Genomic DNA, 21,415 nt, shown 5'->3' with positions numbered 1-21,415 from the left:
TTGTCTATAAGATTTGGTATGATCTGTTTTTTGAAATTATCTTTTATTTTTATTTATAAATATTAGTTGTCTATTTTTTGAGACTTTGGAAATAAAATAATAAGAAGTTAACTGATGACTCCATACTGAACCTCAGAGTCAAAGCATTTTATCATAGATATACTCTTATTTGACAATGTGAATGTTACTTTTTTGCTTTATTATTATTATCGCTCAATAAAAAAATTACAGCTCATCACCATTAGTGAATACCTTAGTTGGACCTCCTAATATTTTATAACAATTTTGGGTTCATTACTTCATAATGTGGAAGAATCCTGCACCTTGAAAACTACTCTTTAATTTCTTTATAACACTAGAATATGAGGCTCAAAAGGAGAACTTTAGGGAAAACTTAACCACAAGCTCACTGGTTAGGAGGAGGTAAGGGGTAAAACCATGAGGTGAACCTGACATTACTTGAGCAGTCATAACTTTTTGGCAATTCAGGTATATTCAGTTTTAGCAATGAATATTATTTGCACCTTTGGTTTTATTTATTAAACCCTGTAGACATTGAGTAGGAGAGTGGCCTTAGGCCAACAAGTTCTACTTAGGTAACTCACATGCCACCATTCATCCCCATTCAGTATTGTGCATGGAAAATAAATTTTTTTATAAATGGGACCTTGAATAATGGTAAAGAGAAGGAGGTAGAATAGTAAAGTTGTACATTATAATGCAGGCAAGTTAACAAATCTCCTTTTAATTGTCGTCTTCTTGACACCCAGCACAGTGCCACATACATAACAATTGCATGATATATGAAGGCTGTCTGGAAAGTATCCAGCCATGTATGTCTCTATTTTTCATAGTACATGACTAGATACTTTCTGGACAATCTTTGTATGTCTACATGTGAATAAATGTATAATCAACATTAAATATTTATTAATCTCCTACATAGACAGGAAGCACATAAAAGCCTGGGGCTTCCTAGATAAATTAGATTCAACCTATAATAGAAAGGGGAGAAGCTATGTTAAAAATACATTTAATAAAGTAGCAAGTGGTAGTAGAATCTTTGTCCTCATTTTTTAATGACCTGTTATATACTCTTCTCCATCCTAGGCTTTCTGTATCAAGAAAGGTAGTGTTGGCCTAAGTCCTATCTGTTAGCGAAATAACTTCCCCCTAAATAACAAGAATGATATGCAAAATTTCAACTGTTTTTTATTCAGGGAAATGTGGTAAGGAGTCAAATGAGATAACACATAGGGAGGTATAAGCTTTTTCTCCAGAAAAACAAAATGCTGTACTTCAGTATTTTAAATGAGTTATAAATAGCAGATAATAATTTAATATTTTAGTTCAATTGTATTGGTACAGGTTCTGGGATTAAAGATTGGTATTATCAATTTTTTTATTCATTTGATACATGTTTATTGACTGCCTACCTTCTGTCATGTGTTGGAGAATGAGATAATCTCAATCTTGGCCTTCTTGAACTAGGCTAGGACAGAAATAGGAGGAGACATGGCTAATCACAAAATAGATTGTAGACTGAACAGTTAGGAGAGGATAGACTTAGTAGTTCAAGAGAGACTTTCTAGAGGAAATGATATCAAAGCTGAGGTCTGAAGTAGCAGTAGATGGCAGGCTGATGGAAAGGCAGGAATGGTAAAAGAAAATGATAAATAATTAAATAAAAGATTTGAGGAACAGGAAACAGGGCACTGAGACTGGAACATAGAGCAGGAGGGCATGGCTAGAGATGTGGAATGAAGATGTTGAAATGGATAGTACTGATGTTCCACCCAGTTCCTTGGATTCCATGCACCATTTTATGCTTCCCACCTCAGTGTGCTTTTGCTCCCAATATTTAGCACCTATAGTCTTTCACAGAGGACTGTACTGGGGCTACCAGAGCTTAACTGTCCTGCACAAGAAGAGCTAGAAGTATCTGGGACACTCCCACACACACACCCTGAGGGCAGTCCTTAAACAATAACTGACACAGACAGGAATATGAAAATCCAGCTCCCACTTCTAGTAAAGACAACTCTGAGATATCCTCTGTTGGACTCTGTCTAAGATACATACTTACTTGACTTTCCTCCTTCCTTTTCTAATTTTCTTACCCTTTTATATGTCTCCCCTAGTTGCTTGTCCTTAATACATCCTTGAACACAGGGTCTACTTCTTGGGAGCTCAACCTTAGACAGATGTAGTAAAGCACCTAACCATGAAGACCCTTATAAGCCATGTGCAAGTATAAATGGACTTGATCCAAAAGAGATGAGAAGGCCCAGAAGCCTAGACCATGGAGAGTACCAATATTTTGAGTTCTGCACTTCCTTGGGTGACAGCTTAGCTTGCTTTTTCTGTGCATTCAGATAAAGATATAGCCAATCAGACACCCCAGAGCAGCTGCACTATGGATTTTCTAAAAAAAGTACAAGCGTTTATTTCTGATCTTAGCTTTCCTTTAGGATCTATTTTTTATCCACTCTATATTTCTTTGCCTTCTTTGCACCTGCTACATCAGCCCTCAGAAGTCAATAACTTTTTTCAAAGGTGTCATTCTCCAATATATATGTCATATTACATGATGTCACTGATGGACACTTTTTGTTAATACTTTCAAGTGCTTTACTCTGCTGGTGAAGCAGATAATTTAGTCTGGTATTTATATGAAAAGTTTGACACTGAGAGAGTACCTGCTTGCTTCTGTATGCACAGTTTATTATGGCACCTATTGTCAGGAGAGACGAATTCTTATATAATAATTCTTATATAATAATTATATTCTTTTCAATCTGTGGGGAAATGAAAGTGGCCCCACAGTAAAGGCACAACTCAATCATGAAAGCTTCACGTGTCAATCCACTTCCGTTGAGCTACACAAAGCTTCCTTCACTGAAGATGCAATGCTGTTAATTGTACATTGGCTCCTCTTAAAAGAACTGAATTGGGGGTTGGGGTGATGTGGAAGACTCTATACCTGGGAGCCCTTAGCAAAACTAGTTTCAAAAATAGGCAGGAAATAAAACATGTATGTAATTATTCTATTTGCAAAGTCTGGTTGACAAGTAGAATTGTAGAATTTTCTCTTTGAAGATAAGTGTTTTGTCTTGCTGAGAAAATCTTTTTCTTAATGGATTTCAGAATATTTGCCCCAAGTCACATATTCATACACCTTGCTGAAAGCCTTGCATGTTATAAACTTGGTTGGCATTCAGGAAATCCATGGAACAGGAAGCCACCTGCTGGGTTTTTAAGTGTGGGAATATTTGCTCAGAATATTTGATTAAAGGATGCACTTAAATAAGGCTTATATGCATGATAAACAAACGTGAGTCTCAGAAACTTGGGGGAAATAAAAGAAATGTGTATCCTGGACTATGCATAATTCTCTTATTTTTAAAGAGCTAGAGAAAATATGTCTGATAATATAGGATTAGTTTGATCAAGATCAGGTCAAGAATACTATTGGTGGTGGGTGCGGTGGCTCAGACCTATAATCCTAGAACTCTGGCAGGCTAAAGTGGGTGGATTACTTGAGCTCAGGGGTTCTAGACCAGCCTCAGCAAGAATGAGACCTTGGCTCTACTAAAAAAAAAAGAAAGGAAAATAGAAAAACTATCTGGGTGTGGAGGCACATGACTGTAGTCTTAGCTGCTTGGGAGGTTGAGGCAAGAAGATTGCTTGAGTCCAGGAGTTTGAGGTTGTCGTGAGCTACAATGACACTAAGGCACTCTACCTAGGGCAACAGATGGACACTGTTTCAAGAGAAAAAAAAAAAAAAGAATACCAGTGGTCACAGAGTGGCCACTAATTAAAGGAAATGAAATGTGAATTGCTAGAGAAAATAAATACTGAATGGTATAATAACCTTGCTAACAAACTGTGGCTTCAATTTTGGGAAGAACAGGTAGAGTAGCATTTATCTATTTTTAAAATCCTCCAGGGAAAAAGTGAGACTTTCAGTGCCAAGGCTTCCTGTTCACAAAGTATGGCACTAGATATATGTGACCTTTCCTATCAAATGGGAATGGTATTTTAAATTTTCATATTTTTAGGAAGACACTGTATACTTCATTCGGAAAGCAGATCTCAGACTCCTGGAGAAAATAGTATCCTCTTGCTTGTATTCCGTTACTTCTACAAGGTATCTGAGTCTGGCAACCAGCCTATACAAAACAAAATTTGAAGATAAAATAAACAAACCATGTGCGTGCCCAAATAACTTCTTTATAGTTAATCTTAACTCAGTTTCTCTTCAAGAACCAGTGTATCTAAGACTGCCAACCCTTAATCGGTGCTGTAGTTTGAAAGTGCCACCCAAAAAGCATGTGCTGGAAATCCCCACTGTATTAAGATATTACTCACTATAAGGTATCTGTGATCAAATGAGTATAGGGCAAGCCTCTGCGTAAAAAACTTTTTAAAATATTTATTGTGCATTTTTACTGCATGCTTTCTTAAAACTTTTAATCTGCTAATGGATATTAGGTCTATCTCAGAAGACGTTTTTTAGAATTTCCCATACTTATTTTACATTTAAAAACTTATAGCGGAGAACATGTCATAGGACTAGTATTTTGAGAGACATCTTTGGCCAGATGTTGAGCTATAGAGAAATGGTAGCTACTTTTCCCAGAAGCAGCCTCTGCACATGAATTTGCTACCTCCGAGCCAAATGCAAGGCAAAAATTATAAATGGCTCATTTCTCATTGCCCTACTCATAAGTTTCCAGAGTCTTCCTAGGGAAAAATGACCACCCTTAAAATCTTGGAAATTAAAATAAGATAGGAACAACTGCAAAAACTTCTGAATAGAATTTATAATTGCCCAGAGAAGAGACTTTTTTCTCTAGGAAGATTGGATGGATCCAAGCTCTTTTGTGGGTTAATCAATAATCTACAAAAGGATATACCCAAAGATATTAATTTAAACTATTAGGACCAGGGCCTATTAAAGTTGGAAGGGGCATAGAGAGACATCTTTGCCTAAGTCCTTTATTTTGGAGATGACAAGAGTGAATCAACCTCAAGATTGGTTAGATAGAATGCTCCAGGTAACAGCTTTTAAAAGGAAAGTTAAAACCAGGCTTTGGTTTTAACTCAGTCTCAGTTTAGATTTCCCCCCACCTTCATTTGGTAAGGCAGTATGGGCACCAGTATCTTGGGAAAAGATATTATGGAGAAGTATACAGATACAGGGCAAAAAATTCTCATTCTAATCTTATAGTTCTTAACTTGTGGAGAATAATGCATTTGTTAAATTAATATTCCAAGATCTCATCATGCAAAGATTCTTCAGTAGTACCACTGGAGAGGTGTGGGGCTCAGGATGTGCCCTTTCAGCAAGACTCTCAGATAGCTCTGAATGAAGCAAGTGCTCTGGAAAACATGGTTTAAGAAATACATCTGGGAGTGGCACCTGTGGCTCAGTGGGTGGGGCACCAGCCCCATATGCTGAGGGTGGCAGGTTCAAACTCGGCCTCGGCCAAAATGCCTCAAAAAAAAAAAAAAAGAAAGAAAGAAAGAAAAGAAATACATCTGGTTGGTTGCTAATTTGTTTTAATACTAAATCCTAAATCTTTTGATTTGGCATACTATATTCAAAGCTTATGCTGTAAAACCAGAGTTAATTCAAAGGTAGAAGTAGAATTCAAGAAATCCACTGTGAGTATCATACAGTATATTTATGAGTCATCCTGTATCACATTATCTAACTTGAGTTGTTAAAGTGTGATTTGCCAAATGCGTGCATCACTCGCTTTTCAGAGACTCCAATGTTCAAAGCTAAATAAACAGAACCCTTGTTTGTTGAATACATTTTGGGAGGAGGAGGCAAAAATGCTTTTTCTAAGAGAAACCCTAATAGAAGAAATCTCAACTGCCTTGTGGGTCATGAAATAGTTCTTAGAAATCAACATCTTGAAGTATTTAAATGTAAATAAATCAGAAACAGATAGATGATATTATCTTCTCTGTACACTTGGGTTTTAAAAATGAAAGAAAAACTGTGTGGTAAAGTGGTTCTGGGGATTTTCCTAATGTAGCAGAATTGCCACAATCAGTAGCCGTATTTCAGGTGCGGTAATCAAACCAGTCAAGGAGTGGGTAATGAGCAACTGACTATTCCCAGAACTCACTATTTCCTGGAAACACACACTGCTCTTTCTCTCTCTTCTCATCTCTCTGTAGCCCTCCTCTCCCCTCTGCCCCCTGTGTACATGCATGTACACCAGTCTGTTGGTTGTGCTTTTCTAATTTTCTCTTTTGGACTCAGAACTATTACATAACACTATATTTCTTTCTCTTCTCTACTTTTGGAGGTAGCATTTATCTATTGAAATAATATATCCAAATGGTATCCCTTTCTCACTTCCTTCTTTCTTCAGATTGACAAAGGAAGGCTCACTAAATTTGTCATTAGTGTTGGAAATGTCTACTTGACCACCTGAAGGTTGAGAGGTGAGTTTGTTCATAAGTTGACATTTCTGCTGTTTATCATCCATGCCTCCCCCCAGAGATAGTGTCTTCTTTTTCTATTCTTCTCTGTATCCAGGGGAGCTAACCTTCAGGGTATGCATTACAGCGCTCTTGTGCTCTTCGACTTCTAGTTAGACTTGGCCAATGAAAGGCCCATAGGAGAATGGAAAGCAGGATGGGAGGGAGGTCAGGCTATTTCTTCCCAGGCTCACTTCCAGCTAGGAAAGCGCAGATTGACTATATTGATCTACAGGTTCCATTAGGTGGCCTCTCTATATAGCTGCCCTCACTAGGTTCTGGTAACCACTCCCTCCCTTGCTTCTTCAGGTCTAATGCTGATAGTCCCAGAGTACTACACTCTCCCTTTACAGGTTGGTTTTTCTCTCACACCCAGTTAGAGCATCCCATCGCTTATCTGTAAAGTTAATTTGTAATTCAGCTTACAAATGATATTCCAATTTTTACTGAAGCAAGATAGTAGTGAGAACTGACATTTAAAAGCTTACATTTCTATTTACCACCGTATACTTAGCACATAACATGGTGCCTGGCACATAGTAACTACTCATTAATTATTTATTAAAGGAATTAAGAGTGTGAACTGTGTGTTTAGATTCAAATATAAGATGTAAAACTTTTACATGTAATTTTTCTGCCTAGGGAACACATATGCTCCCTTGCCGTAAATTTATTCTGTTGCTTTGACAATGCATAGGCAAGTATGGCTTTTCCCTCCTCAAGAAAATATGTTCCACACCTATCAGTAAAAAAGAAAAAAAATAGAAAACAAGACTTATAAAGCCCCATATATAAGTACTTAGGGGATTTTCATATTTTTTTTCTTTTGCCTTCTTGGATGAGTGTACAGAGTCACCACTTGGTGTATTCATGTTCAAGCCAGAGCATAAGACAGAGAAAGGGTCCAGCTTCCCTCTTGTATTTGCCTCATGACCACCTTGGTTGGCTAGCCAGACTATACTTCAAAGGGTAACCTAGTGACTTCGTTCTTAAATGTCCTGTACACTTCAGAATTCCATTTAGAGACTTATACCTTTTTCTTATACCCTTCCTTTCACATGGCTAAAAGTATCTGTAATCAGTCACAAGTGTTCAGCATAGCCCACTCAGGAAAAAAGTCAATGAGCAAATGTTGCATGCCACGGTCAGGATGGCCTTTTAGACATTAGCGCTAAGGGCACCCCAGAATCCTGCCAAAGACCTTGTTACAAGGCTTGATCAGATAGATTACCATTTTTAAGACCTTATTCCAAAAGAATCTCATCCAACACACCAAGAAAAAGATCCAACACCATAAAGAACAAGCTAATGACTTTTTTTTATTATTCTAAACTTAACTGCTCTGACTGGACACATTATACTGTATGTTCGTTAAGTACCAAGATACCCATATGGTGATGCCATTATGTTTTTAAAAAGTGAACTCTCAGAGTGGCACCTGTGGCTCAAAGGAGTAGGGCACCAGCCCCATATACCAGAAGTGGCAGGTTCAAACCCAGCCCTGGCTAAAAACTGCAAAAAAAAAAAAAAAAAAGTGAACTGTCAGATTATCAGCAAAATGGACCAAATCATCCTCAGGATTAGGAGGGCCAGCAAGGTCTATAAAACTCTATTAAGGACATAGGGTTACCCAAAATCAACCAAGGAGCAATGCAATACTTTTTCAAAGACTAAATTATGGGCTTCCATTTCTGGTCCTCTTAACCTGCATGTTACAAAGACCAAACACTCTTTTAAATACTTATTCTAAAATAAGGAATCAATTTAGTACTTTTGTGTAATGAACCTTGCAACTACAGTAACTAGAAAAGGAAAAACATCAGAAATGACAGCCATATTATCTTCAGTTATATTTTTAGGGTCCTCCTTTCTAGGAGGAAATTTATTCTGTATTTTTTACTTAGTTTATTTTAAAATAACCAGGGATAGGATCTGAATGGTTAAAGGTAATTTCTTTCCACAAATAGCTCCCCTCTTTATTCCTTTTTTCTTTTTTTTTTTTTTTTTAATTTTAGAGACAGAGTCTCACTTTGTCACCCTCGGTAGAGTGCTGTGCAGTCACAGCTCACAGCAACCTTGAGCTCTTGGGCTTAGGTGATTCTCTTGCCTCAGCCTCCCGAGTAGCTGGGACTAAAGGCACCTGCCACAATACCCAGCTATTTTGTTGTTGTTGTTGCACTTCGGCCGGGGCAGGGTTTGAATCTGCCACCCTCGGTATATGGGGCCGGCACCCTATCCACTGAGCCACAGGCACCACCTTTCCCCCCTCTTTATTTCTTATTTAAGAATATGAAATAGCCCTTTCAAGTTGGAAATCTTCCAATTGAACTAATAGAAGGAAAACCAGCTGAGACATATGACATCTTCATTATTATGATTATTCTAGTAAGAATCTAAGTTGCCAGAATTCTATGGCTTGTTTCTTTCCATTTAGAAAGTCAAACAATCATGAGGACCCAAACACCAGGAAGGGCAAACTTTGACATACATAGTAAGTGTTGGCTGTAAAAGAGAAATGGGGGGCTGGTAATAGTAATTCAAATTGTTAGTAATTATCTTAATAATTGAAAAAAAAAAATCATTCACATACATGATCTCATTTGATCCTCAGAAAAAAACAAATGAGTTTGGTAAAAGCAGAAGAAAACCTGAAGCATGGATAGGTAAATACACCTTTTCTCTCTTTTTTTTTTTTTTGGCCAGGGCTGGGTTTGAACCCACCACCTCTGGTATATGGGGCCGACACCCTACTCCTTTGAGCCACAGGTGCCGCCCACCTTTTCTCGAAAATGTCTGAACCAGGACATGAACCTACGCCTTGTGGATCCAAGTTCAGGGCTCTTTCCACTATAATACCCTGTCACCATGTAATGACCGATGAACTTGATATGCTTTGCCAGAATGCATGAGAATGCTGTGAATGCCCTTTTGATGCCACTTCAGATCCCTGAAAAACACCTGTGAGCCCATAATAGGAGTCTAATATGTACAAATGTGTTATTTGGTTCATACGGCACACAAAAGCTAAAATAAACTGTGACGCAACCAATGGATTTTGGATGTTCAAAAATCTTCATCAACATCATCCCTGAACACAGCTGTATAACTTTTCCTTTATAACTCTCAGCCTTTTTTCCCCAATAACCTTTTCTTCCCATTTTTATTTCCTATTGTCTTATTCTAAAATGCCTGGGAGCCTTACATTCTCACCTAACGTAGGACTAGAGCCAAATGCTCTCAGTTGATGGAGTGACCGATTAGGCTTGCTGTCATTTCCATCCCATGGTTTTAATATGAATTAAAATCTTTAACCCAAGGACAGAAGCAACAATGCTTTAATTTTAGTCATTATTATAGTAGCAAGCTAGGTTGGGGAAGTATATTGGACAGGGGCTTTTTGAGCCTTATTGAAATCAGGTCACGTGTGTGTTAGTGTACTTACAGTAAGAGTAACCCTGACTCTAACTGCAACCATGGACCATGCTACCCAAGAAAAGAGCTCCCTTGGACTTTACCACTCTACAAGTATTAACAATTAAATCCCCCATTGAACTGGAAATACATTTGATGATCATCATTCAAGAAGCATGCAGAAAAAGTAAATTTTCCTCTTACCTCTCTCACCCTGGCATCTAGTCCTCTTTCTCAGAGGTAACTGATGTTTCCACTTTCTTGTGTATCTTTCAGAGATACTCTGTTGCATATATGAACACAGTATATGTATCTACATAGACATACTATGTACACATTGTCCTCATATACATGTAGTTTGAAAGGTGGATATATAAGCATAGTATATGTACTTTGCAAAGTAATTCTATCATAATTTATTATAAAATAAATCCATTCTTCCTTTCAGTCATAGATTTCTATTTCCTTCTTTCTGTTCTGTTATCTGTCTTCTAGTTTCTTTAATGAATGGTCCCCACTGATAGCCATAGCCCATGTGTTCAGCCAAGAACAATTTTTATATAATAGGAGGGCCAACTATTTTGCAAGTGGGGCCAGTTAAAATGGTTGCTGTTTTTATAACTAAAACATAGTATCTCAAACAATCATATTCTGTATTTATATCCTTTAAACATTTTTACAGTTGACAATTCTGACTCATGCTTGATGTTTGCAGAAACCCCAAAACCCATTTTTCTGTGTACTTCTTAACAATGACTCTCCTATATTTCAACAGAGGCTTGGTTCCATTAGAGCTTTTTCTTCACCTGAACAGTTTAGGAGTGATTTACCTCAAGGCTTTTGATTAATTAAGAGAGACCTAAAATTTAAAGATGATAGGAATATTTCCATGAAGAAGGTGACTATCCAATGGATAATCCAGATAATTCCATAATCACTACCAAGGTAATTTGCAATTTAGCCAATTACTTTCTGCAGTTCCTAAGAAAACCACAATCTCAGCATGATGGTGGCTTTGTGTTTTAGGTGCTGGAAGGCTTCTGCTACTTTTTGCACTCAAGTCTAATGCTTCTAGTACTTTCAAGCATTGCTTCTCTTTCTCAGGATCCATAGTAATGTCCGATGCCCACATCAACCAGGGTGATTAAAGAAATGTTCAAGCTGGGCTCATGTCTGTAATTCTAGAACTCTGGGAGGCTGAGGCAAGAGAATCACGTGAGCTCAGGAGTTTGCAGCCAGCCTGAGTGAGAGTGAGCCCCATCTTTACTAAAAGTAGAAAAATTAGCTGGGTGTTGTGGAGGCACCTGTAGTCTCAGCTATTTGGGAGGCTGAGGCAGGAGGATTGCTTGAACCCAGGAGTTTGAGTTTACTGTGAGCTAGGCTGATGCCATGGCACTCTGGCCTGGGGTAACAGAGTAAGACTCTGTCTCAAACATAAATAAATAAATAAATAAATATACTGGGGCTGCATTATCACTAACTGAGAGAAGCACCCTTTCCAAGTGACCCTGCTGGACGTTTGTGCTCAAGGGCCCCTCTTACTGGGGTTGATATTCACAACAATTGAACTTGAGCAGAGAAAAGTAATTTTTCTACAGACGGGATCATCTCCAAGGAGCAAAATCTGAAGACCTCTAGTTTCATGGAAGTAGATCTGGTCCTACTTATACTGAAACACCTCTCCAGCTGCTAACTCATTGGAAATTGCAGGAAAACAAATTTCATGCAAACATACATTTCAGTGTCACATGTCACACTTCCAAACTTGGGTCTACAGACGTGGAATAAAAATTAACATGCATGGTGTGCACAAAGAAGTGAAGTGAATAATTATCTCCTGACATTATCTATTCTAGATCCTATCCCAGAAAGAATACCATGGTGGAACGTATTTATTCACATTGGGATGAAAATTAGGATATAACTCCAAGTTAATTTTATTTTCAAAGAAAATTTCATTAAAATAGATAAAGGCTTCATTTCAAAGAGAGAGAAACAGAACTAATTCATTTTGCTCAGGTTTGAGCATTCCATCAAAAGCTTAATGTTTAAAGTGGCATTTTCAAAATACAATAATACTGACAAAGGAATATCTGATAGGATGATGGAATAACACCATGATAAATCAAGAGAAAATGAGTCAAATTACCCAAGTGGGGAAAGAGGCTCCTCCGTTGATACAGAATCAACATTTACCATGGTTTCAGAACCAGGTAATTGTGAATGGACATAGCTTGTGTTTTCATCTGAACTGAAGATTTTGAAAGTTTATGTTTTAACAAGATCTGACCCAGGTCTCTATGTATCTTATAGATGGAATTCAATTGGCAACTCTGACTCACAACTTTGTTTATACACTTGTGCTTCAGCACATCAGAAAATCTATTTTTTTCCTATAGTTTCTAAGAATGTCTCTCAATTACAGAGACTAAGTCTGAATCATTTCTGGTTCCCTTTTCTAGCTTACATCCATCTTCCTTCTTGTATATATGCCCATTATGACATCTTTCAGAGCCCATTAGGGATATGGAATAGACATGCAGTATTTTACTGACTTGAAAGTATGTAGGAAAACTTCTTTCCAATAAGAAAAATTATGCATATGCATTTCTTTTTCCCATACCATTGCATAGCAGCAAGGAAAACAAAGAAATATGCTAATATTTAATAAGACTTCTGGACTAATCATTCCCCATAACTCAAGGTCCCATATTTGGCTCTTGGTTTTATTTGGGGTCAAACTTTGACCTTATGTGTTCTTATTAATCACTGTTAATCATGATCATTTTATTTATTGTTATCATAGTCAATTTGCCTTTTGGCATTTACAGGTAGCCTGTCACTGTTCTATATGCAATCACATTTCCTAATCACCCTTCATTTCTATGTACTATATAAAATTTCTTACTGACATATTGCTAAATCAACTATAGTAAGTACTGTAGTGTTTCATTTAATCTCCACAGTGTTACAAGTTCTTCATTATTTCTGTATTTTCACCTCATCTAAGATCATCTTTACTTGCCACTGTGACTGCTAGTTGGTCCCTCAAAAGTTCCCACCCTCATCTTCTACTACAACTAATTGGAAGCACTAATCAACATAACTGATCTGCATTTCCCTCTCTGTCTTTATTTCCTCATCTTGGAGAAAAAGATGACTTCTTTTCTTTACTCTACCAATATTTTACTCATGTATTTATAAACTAGGGTATTTCCCTGCCTTCTCAGATGCAGTGTAGGGGTAGACTGATAAAACATAAATATGCAAAGGATCATATTAGACATACAAAGTTCCATGAGAAGACCAAGGAAGGGGAAATTACTATAGTCTGAAAAAATAGGTAATGTTTTATGTCCAGGAAAACCAAGCTCCTCAGAATGAAGAGAACTTTGAGACATATCATGTAATTGATCTGACATAAATTGCCTATGTAAATAAGGTTTACGGAAGGATAGCAGTGTTCATTGAAGTGCAGAGTTAAAGGCAGAAGGAAACAAAACTCAGTGAAGTCCATTAATTTTAGAGTCTTAAGTGATATCCACTACATTTTTTTATGTCATTAAAATATCCTGTTACTTAGGCTTTAAATTGTAGATAAATCACAAATTCTTTAGAAACATGATAAATGTCATTTCCAAAGGGTGACATCCCAGAAGAACTAGGGGGAAAAAAAAACTGTGGAAACGGTAGTTCATTCTATGTGGTCGCTTAAAGTAGCAATAGCAACAAGGGCGTTTATTTTGTCAGCCTTTGCACTTTTCTGCCCTTTTGAAAACCATTTCTACAAAGGAATAAGTAACAACTGCTATAAAACAAGATGCTCATAAACTTGTAACAATTTCCCATCTCTTAACCTGATTTTTAAAGCTTACTATGAATAGCTTAATAGAAAATTAAGCATTTGTTAGAATCCTGCAGCAATTTATCTATACTTCTTAATGACACTTACCTATTTCTATCTAATACTGTACATATTTATGTAATATCTTTCTCTGTCCTAAAATTTTTGATGGGAGCACCCAAACATGTTTTATCTCTCAACTTTCTAAAGTACCCAGCAGTTCGTATTTTGCATATAGTCCAGACTCAAAAGGTGTTCAATGGCTAAGTGAATAAATGCACTGAAAGCTTGCTTATGGACCATTACTCATAAGATTTTATTTCAAAAATTGACTTTCAAAGCAATAATCACAGAATTAATAAGAAATGGGATGATTGTGAAGGTTTTTTCTCAGAAAAATGAACTCAGAACTTAGTTCAGTTGTCTCTTTTAGAAATATTCTATAAATCCAAAACACTTGTTTCGCTAAAATTCCGACTTTTAAAAATAAAACGTGCCCATAACAGGGTATATTCAGAGGTGTAGCATTTAACAAATAAATGAATCTAGAATTTAGTTTTCATGCTTATATTTACCAATAATAGAAGTTAAAACTGAAAAAAAGTAATGTAATTACATTGGTAATAAGAAAAACCAAAGCAATGAATGAAGTACTACATAATAGTATAAAACATAAGTTTACCCTTTTTAAAATATTATAAACACTTTAAAATTTATTATGTTAAATTCAATTACAAAATGGAAGTCAATTGTCATTTAAAATATGTATTTAAAAACTAAAGCATCAAAATAATTATTAATTGTTCTCTCTTATTACTGTTTTTCCATATTCAGAATAAGAAAACCCCAAATAGATTAAAAATATATTTTTAGATACTATTAACTACATTTTTGTAATGTTAAATAAACAAAAACACAAAACTCTTTGGTTTGCTTCTAATTGAACAAAGAAAGTATCAACCATCTTTGACTTGTGTACTTTACAATTCTACGATCTTCTTTGATAATTTCAGATAAATAATTTTAAATACACAATTAGAAAGGTTAAACAAGGGGAAACTTAAAATTTCTGATGTATTAAAGGAGAGCCTCTTCTGACAAAGTCTAAAAATTAGAGGCCTTGAAAGTGTGTAAAATGCCATGTTTTACACTGAGAATTAAATTCTACCTTTATGTAGCTATTTATGTGCTGCTGAAATGAGCACATATGTAGAATTTTAAAAGCAAAACCAATGACTTTTGTGTAATCTTTGAATCTTTCATGCATTCTGGTGGATGTTCATGCAAGTCAAGTCCATCACTTGATCTGGTATTCACTTTCAGCCACACTCTCACTTAAGAGAAACATAATAACTGTGACAATAATCTCTGACGTTACTTTTGTTTTGTGGAATAAAACACAAACTGGGAAAGTTTTCAGATGTGACAAGTGAAAGGTAAAATTTAAGATATTTAAATTACTAATTCAAGAGAATGCCAAAATAAAATAAATATTCCTATCGTTTCTTTTTATAATAAATAGCCATGAAAATGTTTCTCAGAGTAAACTGTTTAAATATCTAGATTATTTCTCAAAAGCTTAACGTAAGTTTGAGTGGAACTTACCCTTAAAATTTGGCCTGATTCTTGCATCATATCCTGATGTCCTTCCCATTAATTTGTCCAAGAAATCTGAAGGAGATAGGGTCTGCGAAGGTTGTTTTCCAGACCTGGAGTCATGGTCTTTGCAGTAAGCAGTCCTAAACATATCATTGACTCTTTTAACAATAATTTCATCCTCATCCCTTGAGAACTAATGCTCACAGAATGTTTAACATTACATTTTAGGAAAGATATTTGCAATGTTAATAAGAAGAAAAATAGAAAAATATAACGTCTTTGGTCAACTTCTGATCTTGTATATAGTCTAAAGTTAACTTAGAATGATGAGAAGTATAAATCCTGAGTCATATCTCCTAAGATTCCAAACTTTAACCATAAGATGTTTGAGATGAGACAATGTACATAGCTTTAGGTTATAGATTTTATGGATAGGTAGTTAAAATTAGTTCTTTTTAGAGTTATTGAGAAGTGAGATAATAATTTTTTAAATTCACGTAATTGCCTTAAAATCCTTTCCCCGTGAATTTAAAAATATTATTCCAGCATTTCAGCCCTAAATATAATTCCTGTATCTTCTATAAGAAATATGTAATAGATGAGCAGAACAAAGTAAACAGTGCAACTAACTATCCCATTGCTTATTTTCTCACCTGCTAGATTCTAAACCAGCTATTAACTATTAATATTCTTCAACATGATTTCTAAAAGAGAACCTTCACTTGGAAATTAAACTTCATTTTAAAATAGGTCAACAATGAGCATGTCTGGTATTTGTATTATTTCAATTGTTACTTATATGTGAGCTTTCAAATTGTTGACTCCAACAAAGTATTAATGAAAAACCACCTCTAAATAATTTTGTCTTTTCCATTATCAAAAGCACTAAAAGTTGATTGGAAAAATTTTTTAAATTTCATTTTCCTGTTAAAAGGAATAAAGAGCTTATAAAAAGAACCTATTTGGTTTGTAGCAAAATAAATTCTTTCACAATGCATAGTGGTTGATTAAATGTTAATTTCTTCCCTAAAGTATATATTTTACATGCTTTGTCTTCAATAGTTTAACTAATAGCCTTGTTAATTCTGTCACTAAGAAAAAACCACATTCTTGTCAGTTTTTCAAAGAAGGGTCTTTAAAATAAGTGCAAAGATGATATAAACATTTGGTAGGAGTTAAAAATTGACACAATCATTCAGAAATACTCACATTCCCATATGTAGATTCATCTGATTAATCAAGTATTATTTGATTATGATGGTTGTGATGGTGATGAGGATGATGATGATGGTTAAGGATGATGATTCTAATAAAACACAGCCTATATTTTTTCTTAATCATAGTAGGAGGTGTAAACCTGAAAGGAACATAGTGGGTTTTCCCAGTATTCATAGCATGATAGCATGACTGCTATGTGTTCCATTTCTCTTGGTTCTGTAAAAAAATACCACAAAATTTGGTGAAAATTAAATGAAGCATTCTACACTTTGTTGTATGAGAATCTCCTGTCTTTATTCTGTCTGAGACCCTCTGTCATTATATGACTATTTCACTTATTGGTAATAATTTGATATGTTGGGATATCAATTGGATTGACAATTAGTAACTTATATAGAAAATGTAAGTGTGAAAATAATGATTTTTCACTTATTTTAATTATGCAGACTTCATTTCTCATGCATACATAAATGTAAAGATGTCATGTAAGTTAAATTTTGGTAGGCAATCAATTTCTAAATAGACTGAACAGTAGAATGTAGTAGTAAAAAAAGATTTTTGATGTTTCAAGAGAATTCCTGAATTGTAGCCCTCATAGTATGTTTCTAGTTGTTGAAATATAATAGAAGTACCAAGTTGGCTGAGAATAAGGGTTCTGTTATATTTTACATAAAATGAGCATGCTCCTGACAAATTAATCCTATCAGTTCCATCATATGAAAAACATTGCACACAATAATCTCTTTCAATGACTTCCAGAATGATTTCAAAGAAAAATATCACCCTTATGTAGAAATGTAAAGAGCATGCAACTCATCAGACTACCGTAACAGCACATTGGCTGTGAAAATGCATGTTGAAATGCACAGCGTGGAGCTATGTATCATAAAACTTGCTTTTGTGAAAATTTTCTACCCTCCCACTATAATTAAGCTTTTTAAATGAACAAAAGAAATCAAATTCTCTTCTATAAAATTAAAATAATATGGTCTAGGGCACAGAAAAAAAAGATAACAATTGCATGACATGTTCTTTTAAAAACAGTTTTTATGTGGCAAATATCAGCATAGAAAGTCATTTTACCTACCTCAAGTGGTTTGTCTCTATGAAAAATGCAAACAAGGCTGTCAAAATGTTCACTAGCTGCCGGTTCATTCCTGTTTCCGTGATGCTTGTGGAAAATATCCCGAAATGATTCCAGAAAGATGCTAGGACAAAGTATCTATTTATTGTCCAGACTCAAAATCTGGCAGGAATCTAGTTTCCTTGAAAATCAAAAAGAGATTTGGGTTTGTACAGTTTGCTGAGAAAAAGCAAAAAGTGCCAGTCCTGGGAATCATGGTCAGGTTAAACCGAGGCTCGGGACCATGAGTTAACCCAGGAAAGACAAAGCCTCAGAACTGATGAATCCCCCAGCTGCTTTTCCTGAATAATGGAAATGCGGCTACCTTAATCGCATCACCATGCAAAGGGGGCTGGTGACAATGCCATGCTGTGGCTTTTGTTTTATATCCTTTCTGTTTAGCAAAGCCCCTTTCCCTAGAAAATGTTCTCTCTTTAAGAAAAAGTTGTAAATGAGAGAGAAGAAAGGACTCTGCGCGCTGGAGTGGGTTGGGGCGGGGGGTTAGGAAGAGGGGGAAATTGCCGAGATCCTGTGCTGGAATGAGGGCTATGGAAAGAGACGGAGACGTGATCTTACCCAGCCTATAAATTTCAGCACTCGGACAGCTCCTAGCTCTGAAGTGCGCATGTTTCCTTTTTCAGTCGCTTGGGGCGGGGGTCGGGGAGAAGCATTCAAGAGGGGACGTGCCTGCTGGTCAAAGGCAAAGAGTGACCGGCCACCTGGCCGTTCAGCAAGGGGGTGCTGAGAGGGGTGTGATGACGATAAGGGGAGAGCAGAAGTCAGGGAGACGGAGAGGTCGAGGGAGCCTGGGGTCTGAGCTTCTGGAAATGCTAGTCTGTCGGTGGGCGGGACGGGAGTTTGAAGCAGAGAAGGAGAAGGCTACAAGGTTTAGGTGTGAGAATAGGACATTGGGGAAAATCAGAGAACAGCATTCAGAGTACTGAAATTGTAATAGGAGTGTGGATAGTTCACTCCCTGTCAACGGAAGCTGGAGGCAGAAAGAGAAGTCCTGTGCTGAAAAGAAGGGGACATCTCCTTGGCGTAGAGAAGCCCGTGTGCAGAAAAGGTTCATGAGGATTGATAATTGAGAACTTTAGAAGCACTTTAAGCCTTCCTCGCCTCTGGAGTGTTTTTAGCTACATGTTCCAAAGGATATCTCTCTTCTTCTCTACTAGGGAGAGCCCCTTCCACTGAGCTTTCTTCAGCGGCTGAACATCCTTGAACATTCTCAAGTCACAGATTTGTAGAGCAGGCAAAAAGACAACGGGCCAGCAGGGGGCAGTAGCAACCTTTCCCTGCCCTGGTTAAAGGTTAGAACAGGGCTCCATGTTAGAAATGAAGCAAGAAAAAGCGAGACTGGGAGTTTACTTCATCTACCCATTCCAGATGTTAATCACCAGAAAGGGTCATGTAATAAATTGTAGATGTTTTTCTCCTAAATTGGCTAAAGAGACAGAAAATATTGGAAGTTTCTAAGTCCTACTACAAAAGCATGACAGGTAACTCTGCTGTTTCAGATTAAATTTACAAATATTATTACTAATACAAACGAAGAAGGGTAGATAGTTCATGCATTTTCTGGCAAGGGGGAATTAAAAATGCATGTCCTGCCATAAGCTGGGTGAGTAACCTACTTTTGTTTGTGAAATATACCTTGTTCGTCACCTTGACACTCCACTGAAAAATATGATTAATTTTTAGTTCATAATTGACTAACCTGTCCTTCAATCAGTTTACATTTAATAGCAGAATAACAACAAATTCTGTATTTTTATAAGAAGTGCATTCTGAGAAAATATTTTTCAAGTTCTTTTTACCTTGTAATGTTAATGTAAATCACCTGAGGATCTTGTTGACATTCAGGTTCTCATTCAGTAGATTTGAGGTGGTGCCTGAGATTCTGTGCTTCTAACAAGCTTCTAGCTGAAGTCAATGCTGCTGTCCACAGATCACACTTTGTGTAGTAAGGGTCTGTATGCCATTTTATCAGATTTCTATTCCACCATGACAGTGAAAATATAGGAACCTCTTTTTAGAGGAAATGCAACAGTGACCAAGCATTCTGCTTGCATACAAAATCAATTCTTTGGATGTGTTTTCTTAACTCTCAAAGCCTAGGGAAAAAAATGATTCAATTTAAAAGAAAAACAGTATGGTGTAGTGTGAGACATCCCTGAACTGTAGCTTCAAATCTGTTCACTTCCAAATTCATCCACATGGAAACTCTAGACCTGATTTTAGCCCTGCAGTCTTGATCCAAACAAATAAAATCAATTCCTGGAAATATTTCTTCAGTTGGTTGTATATGGAAAAATCATACAAGGGTTTTTGTGCTCAAGATTCTTTCCAAAAGAAAATACAGACTTAAACCTAGAAGAGAATGATTTGTCTCTTAATTTGTTTAAGGTTATAACGATGTTTAAAGTAACGCAGTGTTTGAAAATCATTTCTTTTAATAAAAGAGTAATTTTATTAACCAGGAATAGGATAAATAGGTTAACATGTGACAAAGGGAGACTGGCCAGCAGCAAGAAATCACGGTATTATGTGGTTATTTTAGAATTGTAAAGGACCTTAGAGAGGATCTAGTGTAGTCTCCTCATTTTACTTCTCAAATTTCCTGAATTTGGTTTTTAGCCTGGTCAATCCGCAGAAACAGCTCTAGGTCTGCCAATGAATTTCTTTTAACTAAGGCCAAAGGACATTTTTTTCTGTTGTCATCTTACTTGACATTTCCATGGTACCTAACGTTACTGGCCTTTTCTTTCTTCCTGAAGCACTTTCCTCTTTTAACCAGGTGACACAGCAATCTCTGCCTGGTTTATCTCCTACTTTTTCTCTTTGGCAGATATATCCTTATCTACCTGGTCTACAACAGTTGTATTTCCTAAAGGCTTTATTCCAGGTCCTCTCTTCTTCTCACACTATACTCTCTTAGACAATATTATGATAATATAACTTCTGTTATCCTTATATGCAAATCATACATGAATATATGTTTCTATACAGACCTATACATCTAACTGTTTCTGAAACAATTCCTATTGTATGTCTCAAAAGCTCCTCAAACTCCTCATGTCAAAATATAGCTTTTGATAACTCCTTCAAATCCTGCTCTTTTTCTGTTGCACGTGCTTCACTGTCACCAACTAAAGACCAAGACATCATCTCTAACACTCCCTCTCCATCATTTATTATATCCAGTTCTTCACCAAACCCTATTGATTTTTTTCTCCCCAATATTTCCCAAGCCTTTCCACTTCTCTCCATCTCAATCTTCATGACCTCATTTGAGATATCCTTATCTTTAGCTTGTACTGCTGCAATAGTCACCTTACTATTCTACCTGGACCAGCAGCTGACACTCTCCCACTTCATTCTGTATACTGCAACCAGAAGGATTGTTCAAAATCAGAATTTGATTATGTAACAGCCGCTAGTTAACACTTTGGCTCTTTGTTGATCTTTTGGTAAAATAAGGAAACCAACTTACCATGACCTAAAAGTTCCATATGGTCTTAACCAGGTGTATGTTGCCCTTCATCTTATCTCCTACTTACCTAATTTCTTCTCCTCTAGATATACTAGTCTTTTTGTTTTAAGCCTTCATGCTTGCTATATTGCTTAAACCCATGGAATAACAATCTTTGGTTAACACCAGCTTATTTTTCAATAATATCTGCTCAAGTATTATTTCCTCAGGAAGGCCTTTCCTGACC

General features: G+C 36.3%; 1 protein-coding gene across 5 annotated transcripts in view; it reads right to left on the bottom strand.

The window, feature by feature from the left end:
• The window catches only part of GLRA2 (glycine receptor alpha 2), a 192,475-nt gene extending 173,975 nt beyond the window's left edge, over window positions 1-18,500 (bottom strand). Inside the window, exons 1-4 of one of the 5 annotated variants that reach the window (XM_012806407.1) lie at window positions 18,273-18,439; window positions 17,661-17,838; window positions 16,565-16,789; window positions 15,362-15,495 (exon numbers count right to left, since the gene is read on the bottom strand). Coding sequence is in view for 4 of the 5 variants with exons in the window: in XM_012806406.1 (XP_012661860.1) it covers window positions 15,362-15,495; window positions 17,661-17,728 (202 nt within the window). In the remaining variant the exon portion in view is untranslated. Of the gene's footprint in view, window positions 1-15,361; window positions 15,496-16,564; window positions 16,902-17,660; window positions 18,106-18,272 lie in introns of those variants that run through there. The other 4 variants (XM_012806406.1, XM_003791851.3, XM_003791850.3 and 1 more) reach the window with 4 other exon arrangements.
• Window positions 18,501-21,415: the final 2,915 nt, after the last annotated feature.

The sequence above is a fragment of the Otolemur garnettii genome, unplaced genomic scaffold (assembly GCF_000181295.1).
Source record: "Otolemur garnettii isolate 467f Iridium unplaced genomic scaffold, OtoGar3 scaffold00051, whole genome shotgun sequence".
In the NCBI taxonomy this organism is placed as follows: Eukaryota; Metazoa; Chordata; class Mammalia; order Primates; family Galagidae; genus Otolemur; species Otolemur garnettii.
The sequence above is the reverse complement of the archived record's forward strand: the minus strand, read 5'-3'. Positions and strand labels throughout refer to the sequence as shown.